Raw genomic sequence first — 25,010 nt, 5'->3', positions numbered from 1 at the left:
CCAACTCTCAAACTTCACAAGATGTCATCTTACATTAAATGTCACTTGTTAGACGCTTTTATCCAAAGCTAAATTAAGTGTCTTGCCCAGGGTCACAACGACATGCTAACTGCAATGGGGCTGGAACCAGTGCTCCAATGGGGATGGTAGTGCTCCAATGGGGCTGGAACCAGTGCTCCAATGGGGATGGTAGTGCTCCAATGGGGCTGGAACCAGTGCTCCAATGGGGATGGTAGTGCTCCAATGGGGATGGAACCAGTGCTCCAATGGGGATGGTAGTGCTCCTATGGGGCTGGAACCAGTGCTCCAATGGGGATGGTAGTGCTCCAATGGGGATGGAACCAGTGCTCCAATGGGGATGGAACCTGTGCTCCAATGTGCTCCAATGGGGATGGAACCTGTGCTCCAATGGGGATGGAACCAGTGCTCCAATGGGGATGGAACCAGTGCTCAAATGGGGATGGAACCAGTGCTCCAATGAGGATGGAACCAGTGCTCCCATGGGGATGGAACCAGTTATCCAATGTGCTCCAATGGGGATAGAACCAGTGCTCCCATGGGGATGGAACCAGTTCTCCAATGTGCTCCAATGGGGATGGAACCAGTGCTCAAATGGGGATGGAACCAGTGCTCCAATGTGCTCCAATGGGGATGGAACCTGTGCTCAAATGGGGCTGGAACCAGTGCTCCAATGGGGATGGAACCAGTGCTCCCATGGGGATGGAACCAGTGCTCAAAATGGGATGGAACCAGTGCTCCAATGGGGATGGAACCAGTGCTCCAATGGGGATGGAACCTGTGCTCCAATGGGGATGGAACCAGTGCTCCAATGGGGATGGAACCAGTGCTCCAATGGGGCTGGAACCAGTGCTCCAATGGGGCTGGAACCAGTGCTCCAATGGGGCTGGAACCAGTGCTCCAATGGGGCTGGAACCAGTGCTCCAATGGGGATGGAACCAGTGCTCCAATGGGGCTGGAACCAGTGCTCCAATGGGGATGGAACCAGTGCTCCAATGGGGCTGGAACCAGTGCTCCAATGGGGATGGAACCAGTGCTCCAATGGGGATGGAACCAGTGCTCCAATGGGGCTGGAACCAGTGCTCCAATGGGGATGGAACCAGTGCTCCAATGGGGATGGAACCTGTGATCCAATGGGGATGGAACCAGTGCTCAAATGGGGATGGAACCAGTGCTCAAATGGGGATGGAACCAGTGCTGTAACGCCTGAAGAAAATATGGAAACAAATCTGAAGCCACCGGGCAAACTATCTGGGTTCTACTCTATAAACAGGGAGGGTGATAATTTTAGCCTCTTGTTTCTCCTCTCAACATCAATCTGACCCGGGGGAGGAAGCTCTTACGTCACGAGGTTGTTTGTCTCAGCTCGAATACTCGGAGCAGTTTATTTTGGCGAAACCCTCTATTGACTAGTGCTTTAAAAAAAGAAAAAAAATCAGTAGTGCTTAACAGATGTGAGAGCTTAGGCAAGTGTGTGCATTTAGGAACAACTGCTATAGGGTGAGGAATGATCTGATGCCAACGTGAGGATCGCCAGCTGTTGTTGGAGAGATTACCCCCCCAAACACGAGAGGAACCAAATGCAAAGTCAGTGGAAGTGTCGATGCATTGCCTCCTATGTTATGTCAATGAATAGGGCTGCACAGTTCATCAATATGGTAGGAACATCGAGATATGGACTAGCTAGTATCCAGATTGCAGTAAAAACTATTTTTGGTAAAGGTAAAATATGTAAAAATATCTGAATGAAGTATCTGCAGAGAAGTCCCGGCCTTCAAACAGTATTCTACAGATTTAATACCAAATTAAGAACAGAATCTCCCTAAAATATCCAAATTAATTGCAATATTGGTCAAAAATAATCGCAATTACTTATTTTTCCAAAGTGTGCAGCCCCAAAAGAGGAATATTGGTCACTATGGCGCTAGTAGTCGTGTATTTATCATGTAGTGAGAAGGAATATTTCCCCCTGAAACATATAATTATTTCCTTTTTCAATGAAAATTTGAATAATTATTCAAAGACAATCAACCCTACCACTTCCGTAAATAATATCAGTCAAAATATCTCTAAATTTGTAATTTTTACTTCACAAAAACATGCATTTTTGCCCAAACTTGAATATTTAATAAACTCTGGACTTGAGAGATGGGTAGCGTGCCTGCAAGCGTGAAAGAAACTGCAAAAAAGTGTTTTAAATACTCATTTTTTTGTGAAAATGCATGGGTTTGGGAAGTAGCAAGCATATGATTGGACTAAGAGGAGTTGGATTAGACTGCAGGTGTTTTAAAAATATGTTAATTGCTACTCAAATGGTATTTGTGTTCAACATGTAAGAAGTAGAAAGTACAGGTATTTGAGTTCAACATGTGAGAAGTAGAAAGTACAGGTATTTGAGTTCAACATGTAAGAAGTAGAAAGTACAGGTATTTGAGTTCAACATGTAAGAAGTAGAAAGTACAGGTATTTGAGTTCAACATGTAAGAAGTAGAAAGTACAGGTATTTGAGTTCAACATGTAAGAAGTAGAAAGTACAGGTATTTGAGTTCAACATGTGAGAAGTAGAAAGTACAGGTATTTGAGTTCAACATGTAAGAAGTAGAAAGTACAGGTATTTGAGTTCAACATGTAAGAAGTAGAAAGTACAGGTATTTGAGTTCAACATGTGAGAAGTAGAAAGTACAGGTATTTGAGTTCAACATGAGAGAAGTAGAAAGTACAGGTATTTGTGTTCAACATGTAAGAAGTAGAAAGTACAGGTATTTGAGTTCAACATGAGAGAAGTAGAAAGTACAGGTATTTGTGTTCAACATGTGAGAAGTAGAAAGTACAGGTATTTGAGTTCAACATGTAAGAAGTAGAAAGTACAGGTATTTGAGTTCAACATGTGAGAAGTAGAAAGTACAGGTATTTGAGTTCAACATGTAAGAAGTAGAAAGTACAGGTATTTGAGTTCAACATGTAAGAAGTAGAAAGTACAGGTATTTGGGTTCAACAAGTAAGAAGTAGAAAGTACAGGTATTTGGGTTCAACATGTAAGAAGTAGAAAGTACAGGTATTTGAGTTCAACATGTAAGAAGTAGAAAGTACAGGTATTTGGGTTCAACATGTAAGAAGTAGAAAGTACAGGTATTTGGGTTCAACAAGTAAGAAGTAGAAAGTACAGGTATTTGAGTTCAACATGTAAGAAGTAGAAAGTACAGGTATTTGGGTTCAACAAGTAAGAAGTAGAAAGTACAGGTATTTGAGTTCAACATGTAAGAAGTAGAAAGTACAGGTATTTGAGTTCAACATGTAAGAAGTAGAAAGTACAGGTATTTGAGTTCAACATGTGAGAAGTAGAAAGTACAGGTATTTGAGTTCAACATGTAAGAAGTAGAAAGTACAGGTATTTGAGTTCAACATGTAAGAAGTAGAAAGTACAGGTATTTGAGTTCAACATGTAAGAAGTAGAAGGTACAGGTATTTGAGTTCAACATGTGAGAAGTAGAAAGTACAGGTATTTGAGTTCAACATGTAAGAAGTAGAAAGTACAGGTATTTGAGTTCAACATGTAAGAAGTAGAAAGTACAGGTATTTGAGTTCAACATGTGAGAAGTAGAAAGTACAGGTATTTGGGTTCAACATGTAAGAAGTAGAAAGTACAGGTATTTGGGTTCAACATGTGAGAAGTAGAAAGTACAGGTATTTGGGTTCAACATGTAAGAAGTAGAAAGTACAGGTATTTGAGTTCAACACGAGAGAAGTAGAAAGTACAGGTATTTGAGTTCAACATGAGAGAAGTAGAAAGTACAGGTATTTGAGTTCAACATGTAAGAAGTAGAAAGTACAGGTATTTGGGTTCAACATGTAAGAAGTAGAAAGTACAGGTATTTGAGTTCAACATGTAAGAAGTAGAAAGTACAGGTATTTGGGTTCAACATGTAAGAAGTAGAAAGTACAGGTATTTGGGTTCAACATGTAAGAAGTAGAAAGTACAGGTATTTGAGTTCAAAATGTAAGATATAGATACATCTCTTTACGTATTAGTGATGGGAATTCCGGCTCTTTTTTAGTGAGCCTCACTAAGAAGCGCCGTCTCTTTCGGCTCCCAAGCGGCTCTTCTACCACAGTTTACCACGGAGCCTCAGTTTCGCCGCTGCGAGGCTCCGGCGCTCGCATTTCACGCGCGTGCTCCACTAGCCCCCTCCCCTCCCGTCAAGGCTCGCCGGCAGTACACTTTCCGTCACAGGAACACACTTTGCTGGCGGCGAAAATAATCCCACCAGACTCCTTTGCCCCTCCAACAGAGGGACGTCCTTGTCCTTTTTCCTTTTTGTCATTTCAAGCGATAAAAACTCGATCTTCTCGCCCTCGGCTCGAGTTCAGGGCGTTCGAGCTGAATAAGGGCGTCAAATGACGGCAAGACGCCCCCCTGGCGGAAACGCTGGGAGGGAGTGATGTGGAGGTGAGAAGGAGAGAAATCTAATTACAGCTCTCTGACTCAACACTACCGAGAGGAAGAGCAGAAGAACGAGACAAGAGAAGAAGAGTAGTGACGGAGGAGAAGAAGACCGAGGAACACTTTGAAGAATCACGCTCCTTGTGATCAGCTTAGGAAAACTCCTCAGGGGGAAATTAGATAAAATGAGGGCATCTCTCTTTCTCCAAGCGAGCGTTTCTGTGGACCGTCCTCCGTCTGTGGCGGCTGGCTCGCTAAATGCCTTTCTGTGAGAGCCCATCAATCCACTGAGAGAGAAAGAAGTTTCCTTTTCATTTCCCATGATGCACTGCGTTCCCATTAGATGCAACATCCAACATGCATCTGTTGTCCCACTGAGATGTCCTCTCTTCCTCTTCGTCTCTTTGTGCTTTTAAGATGTCAAGAGAATGAGGAAGACGTCCAGAAAGTAGAGAACGAGAGTTGTCAGTGTTATCAACTTGCATTTGAAAAGATTTAGATCATTTTTGGTTTTTGACTTTAAATGGAATTAAACAATAGAGGACATTGAGTTTGTGTGCGTAAAGGCTGTAGAATATGGAAATATGATTTTTTTTTTTACTCATTTAAAAGTGATTTTTGGTCGGGCCAGTGCTGTACATGTAATAAATACTACAATCACAATAAATTACAACAGATATATAAAAAACACAGATATTGCAATTGTGATATGACTCACGATGATCCTTTTGCATCAAATTTCTCGAAGGCATTAAAAAATATAATAAAACTTAGGGCTGCTCGATTATGGCAAAAATCATAATCTCGATTATTTGGGTCAATAATTGGAATTGTGATTATTAAATGCGATTATTCATTGACTTTGAAAAAAAAGAATTTGAACAGTATGTTTTTAACAGTTGATTACCCTGAACTTTAAGAATAATTCAACTGAAAAAAAAAAAAAAAAAGTAATAATATAAATTAAAAAATAATAATCGGTTTACTTTGTTTTCGTAATCGTTGCAAGCCATAATCGTAATCGCGATTAAAATACGATTAATTGAGCAGCCCTAATAAAACTAGAAAGTTATTGTACTGGAAATATTGACTGTGTGAGTGACTGGCCAGCGTTAAATAGGTATCGAGAGCAGTGGCTGTCTTAATGCTCGTCTTTTATTTTGAAATACATGTGCTTTCTGTAAGGAAACAGAAACCCAGTAAACTTTCCCACACTCTATAGGGCTTTTATTTTGAAGGGGTGTGGCGGGTATGGTGAGAGAAAGTGAAGCGGTCATGGTCCGATTCTCTTTTAAGAATATCTGCGCCAATTTGTTTAGTAGGTGTGTTTTAAGAGGTTTGTAGGGTAGGATATCTCTGCAGCTGTGCAATACTTAATCAACATTTATTTAGCCTTCAAGCTAAAATGTTCTGCTCAATATTATGCAACATCATTTAGATCAAGCACTACTATGATAGTCGTTGATTAAGACATTTCTGTCCGTGGGAAGCGATCAAAAAAGAAGGGAGACGTTGTTTTTTGATCTGAACAGGTGGGTTTGACTTTAATGTGGTGATCGAGTCAGACTGTCGGATGTGAATGGGGGGGAAGTTCAAAATGTTAAAGGTCACCTATTAAGCTAAATCCTCTTCTTCATGTCTCCTCTACATCAACATGTGTCCCCTCTTCTTCATGTCTCTTCTACATCAACATGTGTCCCCTCTTCTCCATGTCTCTTCTACATCAACATGTGTCCCCTCTTCTTCATGTCTCTTCTACATCAACATGTGTCCCCTCTTCTTCATGTCTCTTCTACATCAACATGTGTCCCCTCTTCTCCATGTCTCTTCTACATCAACATGTGTCCCCTCTTCTTCATGTCTCTTCTACATCAACATGTGTCCCCTCTTCTCCATGTCTCTTCTACATCAACATGTGTCCCCTCTTCTTCATGTCTCTTCTACATCAACATGTGTCCCCTCTTCTTCATGTCTCTTCTACATCAACATGTGTCCCCTCTTCTCCATGTCTCTTCTACATCAACATGTGTCCCCTCTTCTCCATGTCTCTTCTACATCAACATGTGTCCCCTCTTCTTCATGTCTCTTCTACATCAACATGTGTCCCCTCTTCTTCATGTCTCTTCTACATCAACATGTGTCCCCTCTGTGGAAAGAGACTCTGAAAGTTTCAGGAACAAAGATTCTCTCTCTTTTTGATCCATTTCTATAAAAACCTGTCTGAAAATGAGCTGATCAGATTTTGGCCACTTTGTGATGTCATAACGATGTGTTGTCTTGTGTAGCCATTAGCCAATCAGCAACCAAGGTAACCCCCCCCCCTTATCACCTGAATATCCTCTAGAGCACCTTTGAGTTCTTTGTAACCAAATGTCTCTCAGAGGGCGTGGGGTGGGGCTCCTTATTTTGATCTGAAGTAACAGACAGAGAATCAGCACTTTGGAAACAGGGCTGAAACAGAGGGGATTATGGGTAATGCTGCAATGATCTGTTTGGTGTTTCAGCCAATCGGAGACCGGCTCTGTATATCTCTGAGACCTGTGATACATTGATGACAAACAGTAAAATAGGGGACCTTCAAAGTCATCCTCATGTCCTAACTTCACATGTTCAGTACAGTTTCCACCATGCCGTATTCAAATGATATGCATTTCCTCAGAGCCTGAACCCTCTGCACTCAACAGCTGGTCTGTGTGTGCAATGAGCTTTAACATCGAGCTATAAACCGAGAGGTTCTTTACGGGCATTATTTAGGAAAAAAATATCATGTGGCTTTACCAGAGACGAACACAAAGGATGGTCTGAATCTATATGAAGAGTGAACTATATACTGTCCGTAGCTAAACGCAGAGTTAAAGATAAAGTGTGTGCTGTACTGTTCCTTATAGAGGGGTGCAGGAATGAGTGTTAAACACTGAAAGAATCAGCATTTTAACCACTTCCTGTTTACTTGTCTGGAAGTTTTTCTGAACATGCTTTTGGTTATCATCCTGAAATAGGGTCTGTGGTTAACACAAGCTGAAGAGATTTTTTGTTCTATGACATAATTGATGTCAGTAAATACCCCACTGGTGGATATAAAAACGGAGGTTGCCAACAAGTGTCTTAATGAGACGACTAAACGTCATCACGCCCAACATTAGCCACCTTTAGCTTAGCGGTGGTGACGTGAAGTCATGTGACCGTGCTGTAGTTCCTTTATAGCCCAACATTAGCCTCCTTTAGCTTAGCGGTGGTGACGTGAAGTCATGTGACCGTGCTGTAGTTCCTTTATAGCCCAACATTAGCCGCCTTTAGCTTAGCGGTGGTGAGGTGAAGTCATGTGACCGTGCTGTAGTTCCTTTATAGCCCAACATTAGCCGCCTTTAGCTTAGCGGTGGTGACGTGAAGTCATGTGACCGTGCTGTAGTTCCTTTATAGCCCAACATTAGCCGCCTTTAGCTTAGCGGTGGTGACGTGAAGTCATGTGACCGTGCTGTAGTTCCTTTATAGCCCAATATTAGCCGCCTTTAGCTTAGCGGTGGTGACGTGAAGTCATGTGACCGTGCTGTACTTCCTTTATAGCCCAACATTAGGTTTTTACTTCAGAAATCATAAAGTGGTGTTAATATGTGGAGATTATCCTGCTGAACCAAACGTGTAAGTATCATAAACGTTTGTTTGACACAGGGATGATATTCTGCAGTATTCCAAGGGAAAAATACCATTGGATTGTTGTGGAGGGAACCAGGGAGATGCTACCTTCCTCCCTGCACCTCTCTATGGTTACTCTACTGCTGCGACTCTTTGCATAAGCTCTAAACAAACTGTCCCTGAGCACAATGTACTGCTCTAACAAGCTGTGAGCAATCAAGGCCTCAGATATCAATAGAGAGATTGTCGACTCAATGGAGCGAGTTTCAGCTTCAGCAGCATCCTTATTAAAGCATGCACAGCTGGGCAGCTATTAGACCTTATGAGCGGGAAGTCGCTTGGACAAATAACTGTCACAACATTGAAACAGGAGAAAGGCAGGAAGAGGTTCATGCAAACACACTCTCCTACATTACTAAGCTAAAGCAATATTTGCAGTTTCAACATCGCCTTCCATTGGCTTGGTGAACAGCAGCATGATGGGAGCGGCAACACGAGAAGAAAAGGGGTTTTTAGTAACTATTAATAATGAAGAACCTTTAGAAACACAGGTTGTGATTCCATTGGATTAGAACCAAATAGAAAATAAATATTACCAGTAAATATACACACAACAGTTACAAATATACATCTATCGCTATATTGATTGAGAACTAGGGATGTCCCGATCACCTTTTTTTGCTCCCGATCCGATTCCGATCATTTGATTTTGACAATCTGCCGATACCGATTTTTCCCGATCCGATCTTTATGCAATGCGTTAAGAGAGAGAAAGGTAACGGATAACGGCTGGTCATCCAACGCGATGAGTTCAGCTATCTTGGCTGTTATTGTTTGGCCTTTTCTCTGTTCTGGGGCAGTTTCTCTTTCCTTTTGAAAGTCTCTGAAAGTGTCGGTTGTTTCAGTGCCGTTACCCGAGTGGCCGCTGTGTACTCGTCGTGTTGTTGTTGGCGTTTGTTTCTCAGGTGGCGTATTAGATTGGTCGTGTTGAACGTCTGTTCTTTCCACCACGCGGAACCTCCGCCTTGCAAACATTGCATCTGGCTGTTACTCTGCCTTCGCTTTCAATGTTATAATACTTCCAAACTCCTGACATTTTCTCCGTCCCGACTCCCGAGTCACCAGCTGAACGTAGCCTCTCGTTAGCTTGCTGCTACTATTAGACACTGCGCCCACTCTGTTGCCAGATTTCAGAGAAATAAGCAACCAGGTCTGAACAAGCCCAAAGAAAGCAACACATACATGATGTTGTGTAATTTTAAACCAAAACTAAGTCCTCAGGATGACTTTAAGACGTGAACATGGTCATTTTTGTTTTGTAACATTACATAAAAAAAAAAAAAATTGTATAAAAAAAATCCCGATCCCCGATTTTTTTCTCCCGATTCCGATCTTTTGAAAATCACGTGATCGGCTCCGATCCCCGATCACGTGATCGGATCGGGACATCTCTATTGAGAACGCAATAGAAATATACAGAAATGAAGTATGTTTACATTGATCTGCTAACCTACAACGAACCGATGTTAGCAAAGCAATTACAGTTATATCACATTTAAATGCAAAAGGATGACAGAAATTCTACTTTATCCTAAACGACTAATTTCTTAGTGTGTGTTTAAAGACTGCCTTAAAACCTATATTCCTTGTGAGCTATGTATCTTAAGGCTAGACCACGCAGCAAAGTCTTTAAAAAAGTTTTTCTTAGAATTAGAATTAGACAAGAGAAAGAAGTGAGTCAGGCAAATGTACTTATCTAAGCTCCCTCTCCAGAGATCCAGCCCTTAATTAGAAAATAGTCTGCTCTTATGCTAATGTGAACAGAACACCAGTGAGGATCCTCAAAGGCCCGCGGCAGTGCGAGGAAGGGTGCATCTCTGAAGACTGCACAATGAGCAACGTAGCAGTAATTTAATTTATTCAGATGCACAGTCAGCTGAACGGCTGCTTCACACAGACGCCAGAGAAAGAAATCTGCTGCTGGCTCTCGGCGATCAGAAAGGAAACATCAAATTGAGGGATTTAGATTTTAGGATTGGAGCTAATGACGGCTTACGAGTCCGTGGAGTGAGGTTTGGATTTTCAAGACATTTAAGGAGACGACTCTTCCTCTCCTCGGAGGTCAGAGAAGCACTAATAGGCCACGAGGGAAGCATTCATCTGGGTGCATGTGGGGGGGGGGGGGCAACAAAAGAAAGGGTTGAAAGTACTGGCTTTTTTGGGAGATAAGCGAAGAGGTGTTAGCCTTCGCAGTAGGGGTGGGGGGGATAATCGATGCAGCATAGTCTCGCCATACTTTGCGCGGCGATATTGTATCGATACACGGACGCCAAGTATCCATTTTTTACGATATAAACTGTAGCATATCCGTCCGAAAGATGGTCGTACACTTGACTGGTGACTTCTAATTTATTGAAAACTCCAAAAACCAACGTAAGAGCTACACAAAGACATCTAAGCTACATCCATATGAGCATGACTTTACCATCAAACACGTGAGCTTCAAATAGTTAGCAAACTTATAATACGGTATATAAACGAATTAAGACACAAACCAAGTCACGTCGAGTCACGTGACTTGGATTTTGAATTGCGCCGTCCCTTATGGATACTATCTCTTAACGTCTCCCTGCCGACAGGGACACCCCCCTCCTGACAGGGACACCCCCCCCTGACAGGGACACCCCCCCCTGACAGGGACACCCCCCCCTGACAGGGACACCCCCCCTGACAGGGACACCCCCCCGACACCCCCCCTGACAGGGACCTGACAGGGACACCCCCCCCTGACAGGGACACCCCCCCCTGACAGGGACACCTCTCCTGGCATGGTCCTTGGAAGATTCGGTGGTGTTTTGTATTTTTCCGCCACAGAACGCGCTTTGCTGGCGGCGAAAATAACCCCACCAGACTCCGTTGCCCTTCCAACAGAGGGATGTCCTTGTCCTTGTCCTTTTCGTCATTTCAAGCGATAACAACTCTCGATCTTCTCTTCAATTCTTTATTTTTTTTGGGCGCCCTCGACTCGAGTTCAGGGCGTTCCGAGCTGAATAAGAGCGTCAAGTGACGGCAAGACGTCCCCCTGGCAGAAACACTGGGTATGACCCATGTGATTTGCAATACTATCGTATCATGGCTCAAGTATCATGACAGTATCGTGGGGAGCCTGGTGACTCCCACCCTCACTTTGCACACAAACCTTTAGAACACGCAGCAGGGAAGGGAAAACCCCAAAACGCAGAATAGGGCCTCTTTAACTCACTTAGTGCGAGATATCAGATTCAGGTAAAATGTTGCCTCGCTGTGCAGCCTTCAAAGGGTGCAGGGTGAGGCGAAATCATTCCACTTTCAGTTATTTTGTCTCGTAGTGGGTGAGACTTGTGCTCTTGGCGCAGTGGATGCACACTGCAGAGTTTGCTGAGGAGACACAGGAAGCTGCTGGGTGTTGGAAGACACGTCAAACAGGATGTGAAAACACTCGGGCTGATGCATTAAGTGAAGCATGTGCAGACACGAGGACACACGCATGTTGGGAAAGACAACTTTACTTCTGATTCTCGACCGAATTTGAGCAGGAGGGTGGTGTGTTTCTCTTACGGGAAAATAACTCTTTGTTTCGGGAAGATATGAGTCGTATTCAGCTAAGTCACTGAACATACTCCGGAAAAATGATATGTTCGAGTGTGAAATATCTGTAGGGAGAAAACCAGTTGATAATATAAGCATCAGAAATGTGCAATATTTTTTTGTACAGTGTTGCACGTATAGAAATTGAGATATGGACTAGTGCAATATCCAAATCGCTGCAAGCAAAGTATTTATAAGAGGGCACATGTGTGTTAAAATCATAAAGTATCCATTAAACTATGGAAAAGTATTTTAAAGATTCAGGAAAACATATTTGTTTGGTACAAATAATTAAAAATAAATATATCTATATTATTATTTTCATGGACAATGACAATTATCATCCCTCATATTTCCTTACATCAGTCAAGATAATTGGTATTTATGATGAGTATTAATAGGGATGCCAGCGATTATTCGATTATTCGCTACAGTCTCCATAATCGGTCGAATAATCGATTATTATTCGCCAGGGCTGCCGAATAATCGATTTTGATCATGGTCAGTTTCTGGCAACCCTAGTAAGAAGTAGAAAGTACAGGTATTTGAGTTCAACAAGTGAGAAGTAGAAAGTACAGGTATTTGAGTTCAACATGTAAGAAGTAGAAAGTACAGGTATTTGAGTTCAACATGTAAGAAGTAGAAAGTACAGGTATTTGAGTTCAACATGTAAGAAGTAGAAAGTACAGGTATTTGAGTTCAACATGTAAGAAGTAGAAAGTACAGGTATTTGAGTTCAACATGTAAGAAGTAGAAAGTACAGGTATTTGAGTTCAACATGGAAGAAGTAGAAAGTACAGGTATTTGAGTTCAACATGGAAGAAGTAGAAAGTACAGGTATTTGAGTTCAACATGGAAGAAGTAGAAAGTACAGGTATTTGTGTTCAACATGTAAGAAGTAGAAAGTACAGGTATTTGAGTTCAACATGGAAGAAGTAGAAAGTACAGGTATTTGAGTTCAACATGGAAGAAGTAGAAAGTACAGGTATTTGAGTTCAACATGGAAGAAGTAGAAAGTACAGGTATTTGAGTTCAACATGGAAGAAGTAGAAAGTACAGGTATTTGAGTTCAACATGAGAGAAGTAGAAAGTACAGGTATTTGAGTTCAACATGTAAGAAGTAGAAAGTACAGGTATTTGTGTTCAACATGTAAGAAGTAGAAAGTACAGGTATTTGAGTTCAACATGTGAGAAGTAGAAAGTACAGGTATTTGAGTTCAACATGTAAGAAGTAGAAGGTACAGGTATTTGTGTTCAACATGTAAGAAGTAGAAAGTACAGGTATTTGAGTTCAACATGTGAGAAGTAGAAAGTACAGGTATTTGAGTTCAACATGTAAGAAGTAGAAAGTACAGGTATTTGTGTTCAACATGTAAGAAGTAGAAAGTACAGGTATTTGAGTTCAACATGTAAGAAGTAGAAAGTACAGGTATTTGAGTTCAACATGTAAGAAGTCAAAGTAAAAAGTCGTCAGAAAAATAAGTAGTGGAGTAAAGTACTGATACCAGAAAGTACAGTAAATTAGTATTTGTACTCCACTCCTTCCCACCTCTGCTAAATATTACACTTAACAGTATAATAAAGATGTACATCTTCTCTTTAGCCGACATTAGGCTACGAGCGTCTTAATGTTCCTCAAAGGCCTCGGCTCCGTCGGTAATCTATCGGCAGAGCTCTCATTCGACTCCTGGGTTGGCTTTAAATTGGCGTTTGATGGCGTGGCGTTTCATTAGTGGCCGCTCTGCAGGATCCACAGCAGCACGGCTCACACAGACGTCTCATAACGAACGATCTGAAAGGCGGATCTGGGAGTTCAAAGACCTGATGATAGGAGCTAATTCTGTCCGCCAGCAGGGCTGTTAATCTTTATTTATTTAAGGAGGAAATGAGAACAAGTGCACAGTGCTCAGGGCAATGGCCACACTCTGCGAAGGCCTCCATAGCTTCCCTCTAGATCTGACACAGAAAATGACTCGGCGTCGCATTTTAAAAAACAGATGATTTCACTATTCCTAATTGGACATTTTACTCCAACTTCTTAAGTTTAAAATATGTGTATTATATTTAATTGTATTACATATTTGTCTTTTTAACGTTTATGTAAAAAAAGTATTAGATTTCTTATGATTGTATATATATTTTCAATGATTAATTGTTATTGCACATGTATGCCTTCTTATACACATTCATAGAAATGTCGATATCATTCCGACAAAGCCTAATTTCTCACAGGATAAATATAGTATTCTGATCATTTCGATATAAAACTGTGTGGGAGTTTACCACCGACTGTAGATGTGGCGTGATGATACGTCCTTACACGTGACGTGCTTCTATGTTTTTGAGAAGGGAAACTGCGGTGATGCCTCATCAGATGCCTTTCTGTTGAAACGCTGCAGCAAAAGGTCAAGCGAAACAAAGTTCTCCTGCGTCTGAAACAATGGATTTCTCACTTCTATAAATGACCTCAATCAGAATACCTTTAATAGTCCCACAGAGACCATTTACAGTCGTGATCTCCCAAGGACAATATTACTAGTAAGGACGTCAAAGTGATTATAACGGTTTTCCACCTCAAGAGGACACGGAGTAGGTCAAGTGGTGATACTAAAGCTTTAACTGTCAAATAAACAATGGCAACAGTTTAGATTTGACAACGAAAATAGTCTAAAACACCTCCATGGATACATCATACAATATACTTCAATACTGATATATAAATGTGGATTCAACGTCTAAAGTGAAGGTTCTGATGTTACCCGACAGTGAGAGAATGCACAAAAAACCCTCCAAATCTTACAGCTAGATTTAGAAAAAGATCTCTTTCTCACGAGTGGTGACTTCCCCTTTCTGTCTATGCATGATGGGAGATATCAGTGAAACTCAACTCGTCTGCATTATGCAAATGCTTCACAGGCCCACTCCCTGCACATGTGTACTGCAAGATGTTTTACATACAAACTAACACGCTTCAGTGCTTTAAAATCTTATTTCTGTATCCACTAAAGTAAGACTCAAAACAACAAATCCGGCTCCATGTTCAGATTACTGGGAAGCAGTTTAACTAGAAACTGTGTGAAAAGAGAACACAGGGTGGTGGTTAAAACGGCGTGCCAGTAACTGATAAAGAGAAACATGCACAAGATGTACAGGAAAGCACAGACACCTCGATGTGAGAGTGGATAGCTTATAAGAAAATACAGAGTGGTGTAGGAACTGGTCCTAAAACTCAGATATGAAGTCATGTGACCGTGCGGTAGTTCCTTTATAGCCCAACATTAGCCGCCTTTAGCTTAGCGGTGGTGACGTGAAGTCATGTGACCGTGCTGTAGTTCCTTTATAGCCCAACATTAGCCGCCTTTAGCTTAGCGGTGGTGACGTGAAGTCATGTGACCGTGCTGTAGTTCCTTTATAGCCCAACATTAGCCGCCTTTAGCTTAGCGGTGGTGACGTGAAGTCATGTGACCGTGCTGTAGTTCCTTTATAGCCCAACATTAGCCGCCTTTAGCTTAGCGGTGGTGACGTGAAGTCATGTGACCGTGCTGTAGTTCCTTTATAGCCCAACATTAGCCACCTTTAGCTTAGCGGTGGTGACGTGAAGTCATGTGACCGTGCTGTAGTTCCTTTATAGCCCAACATTAGCCTCCTTTAGCTTAGCGGTGGTGACGTGAAGTCATGTGACCGTGCTGTAGTTCCTTTATAGCCCAACATTAGCCACCTTTAGCTTAGCGGTGGTGACCTGAAGTCATGTGACCGTGCTGTAGTTCCTTTATAGCCCAACATTAGCCTCCTTTAGCTTAGCGGTGGTGACGTGAAGTCATGTGACCGTGCTGTAGTTCCTTTATAGCCCAACATTAGCCGCCTTTAGCTTAGCGGTGGTGACGTGAAGTCATGTGACCGTGCTGTAGTTCCTTTATAGCCCAACATTAGCTTTTTACTTCAGAAATCATAAAGTGGTGTTAACATGTGGAGATTATCCTGCTGAACTAAACGTGTAAGTATCATAAACATTTGTTTGACACAGAGATTCTTTTTGGGAAAATTCCATTGGATTTAGTCGAGGGAACCTTTGCGAACTTCATTCATTCAATTTAATGAACTGATATTTTAGAGAATAAAACATTGGAGGATGACTCAGGGCTGCGAAGCTTCTAAGCTATTGAAACGAGGTGGAAACTGCTGTGTGGAGTTCAGCCAGAGATGGAGCTGCCTAATATTTGGGCTTCATTTGAGTGAGAGACACTCAAACTGTCATTAAATATAGGTCCGATGCCATTAGCACTAGGCCCAGACACACCAAGCTGACACCAAAGAACACGTCCCGACGGAACACGACTGCGTCTTGGCCAACAGTCGCACTGGAACACACCGCAAAGACTTCAGCCGACGGCCAAGTAGCACGTACGAACTGCGCATGCGTGAGTGGCAATACCTCTCCTCACCAGCAGGAGGCGGTAGTGTGTATTCGTAATTCAAAAGAGGCAACAACCGCAAGACAGACTGCGTGATAAATACAAACAACAAATAGCGTGTGCGTTCCATTTTCACTCTCGTCCATCGAAAACTTGTGTAGTGCGGTCCTGGCGGTATCAGCCCTTGGACGGTTGCTTGTGGAAGCAGATAGAAGAAAATGAAAAATAATATCCGTCTGTGTGTGCCTTCTTAATTGTTTGTTTGCATACCTCGCTTCTCACGGACTGATTCGCTATGCTGAACAGCCAATCAGAGTGATTTATTTTGCCGACACCTTCCACCGCCGATTCAACTTGGCGGTGGATATATAATATAATATTTTTTATTTCTTCTTGTGTGTCAGTCCTCCACACCAATCAGAAGTGCTGTGCTCCACATGTACCAGCCATTGTTAACCAATCAGAAGTGGCCCATGATAGAAGCTGATAGACAGATTGATCCAATCACCTGAAATACTTTTCCAAATGGCTTCCAATGGAGCTTCAGATGCTTTGGTGAACCACCTGAGTCAGGTTAGTGATGCTCCATCACGTGTTTCTATCACAGGGTGAATCTCAAACTGAAGCTTGACTTTAAAGCACCCCAACGGAAGCTTAATGTAAGTTTAGTTCTTTCACTCGTAGCTCGGGCTGCGGGGTGCTAGAGACGGGAGCACGTTGATACGACCTTCCTCGCCGGAGTTATGGCCGCATTTTACAATAAACTTCCGTTGGGTCGCTTAAAAATAAATATCGCGATATCTGTCAAAAAAAAAAAAATCACAATTCGATTATTTCCCCAAATCGTGAAGCCCTACTTGGCACGGCCGAAAAGACACGACGGTGCGGGACACACCAATCTGAGTAGGGCGACAGGACGCTTATCCACGGCCAGACATCTATCGACGGCCGAAATCGGCTTGGTGTGTCTGGGCCTTTAGATGTCTACAGTAACACAGGCTTCATTTCAACTATGTACGCTCGATATAATGTTAACAATAAAAGAAAGCAAAAGTTGTTTATAAAAATAATATCAAATAATTGTAATTGGGTTTTGTGGGAGTAAAATATATAGAAATATTTCTTAAACAAAAAGATAACAATACATACAAATGTTCAATAAAGAGATTAAAATTACATTAAGTTAAGTATATAAAAATAGGAAGAGACATTAAAAATGTTCAATAGAAAGATTATAATAAAATAGAAATAGCTATAAAAGCACAAGTTAAAGTTTAAATAAACAAATGTAAAAGTAAAAAAGTATGATTAGTACAGCAATGACACATATGTAGAATTATTGTCGTCTATGTACTAGTGTCAATAAAGATATGAATGCTGAATTGCACACGTTGAGAAGTTTTTTTAAGCTTCTTCTTGCCCCTGTTGAACATGAACAGAGACTGAAAATTATTTTTATTTTTTTTGTTGGTATTTTGTTATAATTATTAATCGGAGTGAAAAAAAGAAAAAAAGAGAATACATATATATATTATCGTTATATTTTTTTGTTTCTGACATGTTCAATAAATTGACTAAACTAGAGGCTGTTGATGGCGACGTTAGTCCAGCGATATTGAGAGTGAATGAAAGCGGGAGTAAATAAAGACTCAACAGATGCAGCCGCCGTCTCCCAGTGACACCAAGACGGGGGAGGAGCTAAAGGATGCTACATGCAAACAGCGCTTTAACACGGACCTACTTTCTCATGAGAGGAGCCTTTGTGCTGCGAGCAGAGCTGCTTAGTATTAGTATCAGCAGACTGATAGCTCTGCAGATGAAGAAAAGGAGCCACTATGAACACACTGCACCTCAGGAGAGCTTCTGTTCGATGCTGCACTGTATGCTGTGGCCTCCGGTGAAGTTACACGTTATGTAACCGTCCTCAATAAACAAAACACGCTCTGGTTATCTTAGCATGTGTCTTTATGAGTGGTAGTTTCAATAGAGGGAGAGGCGTACTGTATGTTATTGTACAATACTTTTATTTGATCTCTATTTTTGGATGGATCAAAACCAAATTTCCTCCCGGGGTAATTTAATATTCTCGGATATGTAACCAAATGAGCAAGGGAGGCGTGTGACGCAGTGGCCTAGTGCGTTGGTGTTCCGATCAGGGGGTTCAAACCACACTGCAGTCAGCATGTCGCCCAAATTGCTCCTGTGGGGATTGTCCACAGTATGTTAGTCGCTTTGGATAAAAGCGTCCAACAGGTGACATGTCAGAACAGAAGCAAAGTGAGATACTAAAGACTTATCTCCAGGACATTAGCACCAAAAAGAGTTTCAAAGGCATACTCAATGATATTGGTAGGTTATTTTATTATTAATATTTGTTTGTTTACATACTGTATATGTGATGGATTATATGCAGCGAGGAGGTCAATATTGTACCTCTCGTTGCACAGTATCCCTTACTTAACAATCTCGGAAATGTCCAAATCAACCAATCATATTTCCTTCACATAAACATTATCTTTTTTTCCACAAGAGGCGTACGATAAGTACTAGGGATGCATATCGTTGACTTTTTTACGATAGCACTGAACGATACTCAACCGATACATATCGTGATACTTTGAAAATGTATCATCCCACAATTACTCCCATGAAGCGCTTTACGATATAGTTCACATGTCAAATGAATATTAAATTCAGTTGTGGGACTTCTTGGACCTTTCAGTGCTGAACAAACAATGAAAGATACATAAGAAATATAAAAGATATTCCATAATCGGGTTTCTTCATAACACATCAGGTGTGCCGCGTGAATAGCACACCTGATGCAAAACAGACCGTTATAGCACCGTTATGATTAAGTTAAACCTGAGATTCGACTCGAGAACAAATACATAATAGAATAAAGGTCATGAGATCTCGGCATTGCATAAACAAACAAATCTCATATTTAAAATACATTTGCCTTCACTGGTGAGAGCAAACAAATCCCACCACAGTTCATTTGTGGGACTTACCTTTCTAGTATCGAACAAACAATGAAAAATACATAAAATATGAAGAAAAACGATTATGCAATCTAATTTATAACACCCGCCATCACGGGCCACGGACTCGCTTTGAAATGTATTAAAAAATAAAAATAATTTTTTTTTTTTTTTTTTCAAGTATCGAAACCGGATTTGATTTCGGTACGGTATATCGTAGCCACCAGTAACCGGTATTTCGGTAATACCGGTATGCATCCCTAATCAGTACTAGTTTGAATGTTACTGATGGAACAATGACTTAACTTTTCTCATTACCCAGACTTTCAAACTGCGGCTCCATAAGGCCACCATTTGAAGTACTGTCCTCTGAATGACACTGGCCTGTCCCATCCTGTTCCTCATGGGTTACCGGAGGGGACAGGTCCAGCCTTAATGGACGAGGAGGAACAGACGCAGAATAAAAGATGGTGAAAGACACACAGTGGGGGGGGGGGCGGGGGCAATGGATTCTGACAAAAATAGAGCCATTTCTCTCGGCCTTAAAAAGTGAAGCGGTCCTTTGGGCAAAGCAGCATTGTCTCAGACGAAAATGTGGACAGTGCTCGAGGCTTTCCTTCCCCATTTCAGATTCAGTCTCCGTCCAGAAATAACCTGCCGAGCTTTTTCCTGTAGCTCTTACAGTATGATCGAGCTAGCTGGGTCACATATGGATGAGTCAGGATACAAGAATATATGTCCGTTTTAAAAGCAAATGTGTGAAGCTTTGCTCGGCCTATTACAATAACCCTGCTATGTGATGTATAGACTACACTTATACATTATTCTGGCTGCTTGAAACTTTCAAATTAGTCTCCTTATCGTTAAAATGCTGCGAGTGATGTGTGCTCGACTCTACATTGAACGCGTTAGCTTACACTATAGTTCAGCCTTTTATCTGCACCTCGCTGTAATGCTGTACATTTCCCCGTTGCAGGACTTATAAGAAATGTCCGATTTTGATTCTTAGGGTGCGTTCTAGGGTTGCCAGAAACTGACCATGATCAAAATCGATTATTCGGCAGCCCTGGCGAACAATAATCGATTATTCGTGAACTAAACAACCGAACTCTGAGCGCTCCGAGACCACCTCTTTTAGCGGACCAGAGTTCGGTTGTTTAGTTCACGAATAATCGATTATTGTTCGCCAGGGCTGCCGAATAATCGATTATTCGTGAACTAAACAACCGAACTCTGGTCCGCTAAAAGAGGTGGTCTCGGAGCGCTTGCTTGCGAACTCTGGAGCGGTTAATCGCTGGTGTGAACGCAGTCCGCACCGAAACATAGGAAGCGCAGTATTTACGTGTCACAAGAACGTGGATACCTTCAAAATCTTTAGCGAATGAGTCTTTCAAGACATCCAAGGTTGTTCAGTTAAAGAGTAAAGCAGAATGAAGAGTTGAACAGTGTCGTGTAAAAACTCTGTGAGCTACATAAAAGTAAGAAGACCTGTCGTCGGTGAAACGCCCTCCTGACTGCAGAACGTCTCTCATTATGTGTTATAATGTTTTTTAACGGACGTTGTCTGATTAGATCAGTGTTTCTCAAACCGTTTCACACCAAGGACTTAACCAATACAAAAACACTCGCGGACCACCTAACTCCACAAATATCCAAAAACACATCGTTTTTCTAGAACAGATTACAAATCGCCTGAAAATGGTACAAACAAGTGGCAACATGTGTGACTAAGGTGTTGCGCTGGGCTATATCATGCAATCGAAAGTGAAACTTAACCTCGCTCCATTGCGGAGATATTCGCGCGAGAGTGCGGAAAACTTAAATTAACTTATTTATTTAAAATGTGAAATGTTACCAATATACTCACGGACCACTAGGGGGCGCTCACGGACCACACTTTGAGAAGCACTGGACTAGATAATCATGTCTGTTGATCTCCAGATTAACAGCAGCAAGAGAATAACCTGCCGAAAGTGCCGATGCTCCATGGCGGAGGCTCCGGTAGAAATTGCCGGGATTTGCGTTTTTACCCCCTGAATGTCTGACCAATGGTTGAACAGCATTTCCGTGCACATGACATGTTTAAAGTTTATAGTCCGTTTGAGTTTTGCCCGTGTGAACGCAAACCGAATCTTCTGAGAAATGAAACAATGTAACAGACTGTGGTCTGGTGCCACCAGAAGAGAAGCGACTATTAGGTGTGAACGCGCCCTTAAAGTAAGATGTTTCTTTTGAAATGTACACATGGTGTTAATACAGTATGCCAGGTGGGGTTAGCTACATGCTGTCAGATTGTAAAGATTTAGGAAACAATAAGATATGTATTTACAAAAAATCACAACACATTGATAGGTGTAGTTTTTGTGCGGGAACGCCAGAGTGGAGCTTCATTTGACGAACAAGACTTCACCTGAAGAAGTGAGCCCTTTCCTGGGCTCGGAGACTTCCATAAACGAGTTAAAAAAACGCCTTGAAAAAAACGCCTTGAAAATAACGCCTTGAAAGTAACCATCTTGCAGGAAGGAAACAAACTAAGAATGACGTGCCGAACATATGAGGAACTGAGAAGTGCAAATCAGGCTTTGGACATTTCTGAACGATCTTTAAAAATATGTCAATTGCGGGAAGAATAAAAAAAAAAAATCGGTGGTATTTCCCAATAACGTCTCGACTGGAACGCTGCCATGCGGAAAGCTCTCTCTCTATCTCTCCTCTCTCTCTCCTCTCTCTCTCTCTTCTCTCTCCCTCCCTCTCTCTCTCCCTCTCTCTCTCTCCCTCTTCTCTCTCATCGTTAATCTACCTGCATGTCTGGCGAAGCATGTTCAATTAGTTTATGATCCAAACGGGATGACCGGTCACACAAAGCTGAGAGGTGCTTTGATAGAAACGGGACACACGAAGTGTTGTTGAGGATCAGAATATTCAGTTTATCCCGAGGGGGAATTGGGTTTTGTGATTGGAGCTCCATCTTAAAATAAAAAGTCGGAAAAATATTCATATGAACATAAGAATTTAAACTAAAAAATGTGGAATAAAACAAATTAAATAACACCGTAAAAAATAGGTATGGACACAAACAAAGTTCAAGGGAAAATGTGGATTCATAAATAAAAGAAAAATATATTTAAAATATATACATAAGTTAAAGTAAAAATGTGCAATAAAATCCAAATTAAATAGATTTAATAAATGTTTATAAGCGTAATAAATTGAAGTACAAATGTGGATTAAATATAAATATTTTTGTTAACATAAGTCAAAGTAAAAATGTACATACAAAAACAAGAAGTAAAATAAATACTGTAGATTAAAATGGAATTAAATGTATTTAAATCTACATAAAAAAGTGGCTGTGGCTCAGTGGATAGTGCGCTGAACTTCGAATCAGGGTTCAAACCCCACTGCAGTCAGCATGTCGTTGTGTCCCTGTCGGTCTCTTTGGAGAAAAGCGTCTAACAAGTGACATGTCATGTATCGTAATAAACAGAACCTTGAAACCTGCCTTTCAGTAAAAATAGCAGCAACCTTTAAGGGAAGTTCTTAAGGTCAGAAAAGATGTCTTTAGTATTTAGCAACACAGAGAAAATGTGAAGCTTTATCTCAATCCTCTGCCTCTTCATCCTGCTCGTCATCACCGTGACGCTCAACAAAGGGATTATGATGATTGCATTTCAATCCAAAGAGATTCTCTGAGCAGGAGAGGAGTCGCAGTGTGTACTTTCTAATATCTTATCTCATCAAGGTCACAGTGACAGAGGCTTTGAATAAGCTTCTGAAGCCTCGGGGTTGGCACTTTAGATATTTCATAACGGAACAAAAAGCTTCTCTTTAATCACGGGAACTTTTGTGCAGTCTAATGCATGCATGGCTCCTTTAAAATACTCAGAGCAGCTCGAGCTAACGTTCAGCTGTTTTGTTTCCAGTGTTATTAGCATGGGTGTCGTCACATGACGCATGGGGGTGTGGATCTGAGGCTAAAGCCCGGGGCTACTGATATTTGGGGGTTTTACAGATACATTTGACAAGTATATGATAGTGTAAAATATAGATAAAAATAACATGTTTTTGAATCTAAGATGAAGACATAACACTGTAGATTTAATCGTCTGATATATTGACATATTTATTTATATGTTATATTATTTTTTAAATGTATAATATTTTAGAAAAATAGGTAATTTTGGGACTGAACATTTTTGATCAAATGAAACTGAATGTAAAATCAAACACTATCTTATTTTACTGCTATTAAAACACTACTTATATCCTACAGATGTTTTCTGTTCAAACTCAAACTTACCGCGTGTAACCATGTTTAATTCAACGCACTACGGATATGATTTACTACACAGGAAATAAAAACAGCAAGAGCAGACTTCCCAGCAGCGCCATGAGTAACAGACATGTCTTGACGTTTGAATCGAATACCTCGGTTTCACTTACCTTGAGGACTTCTCCACGCTTGAAACTAAGCTCGTCCTCAGCAGTGGCTTTGAAATCGTATTTTGCTATGGCCTCCATGCTTGCAGTGGTTGCTGGAGACAAAAAAAAATCACTTGCTTGTCTGTGGTTGTGTTTCAGGGGTTGAATAAAAAATAAAAACACGTATCCAGGCTCCTGTGGCCAGATAATATCCTCCGAGTCTCTCCTCCCGTCTATGACCCGCTCCTTTAGGGCTGAGACCTCACATGCAGGTCACAGGAAGGTACCTGCAAACAACAAACAAGATGCAATTAGATGCAAATATAGAGGAACAATGTGTGTAAAGGTCTTGAGCTACAGTGTAGTTGTTGGCAATGAACACCGTAAGCTCCTACAACAATACTTTACACTCGAGGCATAAAGAAAAATACATAAAATAGTGCGAGAAAAGTGAATTTTAAGACCTCATCGCCACTTGGAGTTTTAACCGGTTACCTTGGCGACACACTTTACCTCACATTGACTATATACAGTATTGATTGTCCTTCCTCCTTATCTTCCAAACATTTGGACGCAAACCTGCATTTCCCCATAACGATGTTGCTTAGCAACCGGCGTAAACGGACCTTCACGCGCCATCAAGCAGTGAGCGCGCGATGTCCTGTTCAGATGACTTCCAATCCAACGGGATGCCATATATAAACTAAATAAATAGATTATTTGCAATTTGGTGCCACATATATTTAACAAATATATATATTATTTTATTTTTTAAACACCTTGAATTTCAGGGGGGGCGCGGGGCTCCGTTGGCGGGGCGCAGCACCCCTCCAAGACAATGGTAGGGGAAACACTGGAATCTCACTACACACCTACGCAATGATTACATTCAGGCAGCCTGTAGAACACAACCTCTCTGGACAATTTATATACTTATTGGAAACAAGCTACAGAATGTAATACCTTGGAAAATAATACTTTTTAATAGCCTTAATTTTCGCTAAATTGATTGATCTACTTTTAATACTTTTTAAGACCAAAGAAATCCCAAATTCAGGATCAATATAGTATATCTAATTGAATCTAATCTAATAGAAAGTACAGGTTATTTGGAGCTGCAAGGATATCCAGGCCCAAAACTCGTACTTACTACGATTCTTATTTTTAAAAAGTAAATGAATCGCAATTGCAAAAATCTGTCAAAAGAACTTGTATTTTTCAAATCCAGCACAAATACTAATGTCAAACATATGTGTAAAAGTGTTTAGGTCTACAGCTGCAGTTGATCTGTCTAACTATGAGAGGACACGAGGACATTGAATTCACTCGTTCAATCAATAGTAACTCGTAGTGACTTTCTTGACAGCATGCCACCTGGCCTGGAGACGGATAAGTCACTCAGTATCCTTCTTAAAGCTGGCAGTGATACGCCGGCTAAACCTACAGTTGCTGAGTTAAATGGATAAAGCCGTG

At 41.2% G+C, this 25,010-nt stretch overlaps 1 protein-coding gene across 1 annotated transcript in view; it reads right to left on the bottom strand.

Annotated features, from left to right (window-relative positions):
• The window catches only part of grb2b (growth factor receptor-bound protein 2b), a 66,092-nt gene extending 42,273 nt beyond the window's left edge, over positions 1-23,819 (bottom strand). Inside the window, exon 1 of the mRNA XM_071204125.1 lies at positions 23,559-23,819. Coding sequence (XP_071060226.1) covers positions 23,559-23,636 — 78 coding nt within the window. The 5' untranslated portion in view covers positions 23,637-23,819. The remainder of the gene's footprint in view (positions 1-23,558) is intronic.
• Positions 23,820-25,010: the final 1,191 nt, after the last annotated feature.

Source organism: Pseudochaenichthys georgianus, chromosome 8 (genome assembly GCF_902827115.2).
Source record: "Pseudochaenichthys georgianus chromosome 8, fPseGeo1.2, whole genome shotgun sequence".
Lineage (NCBI taxonomy): Eukaryota > Metazoa > Chordata > Actinopteri > Perciformes > Channichthyidae > Pseudochaenichthys > Pseudochaenichthys georgianus.
Note: the sequence above shows the minus strand (reverse complement) of the source record. Positions and strands in the feature narration are given on the sequence as shown.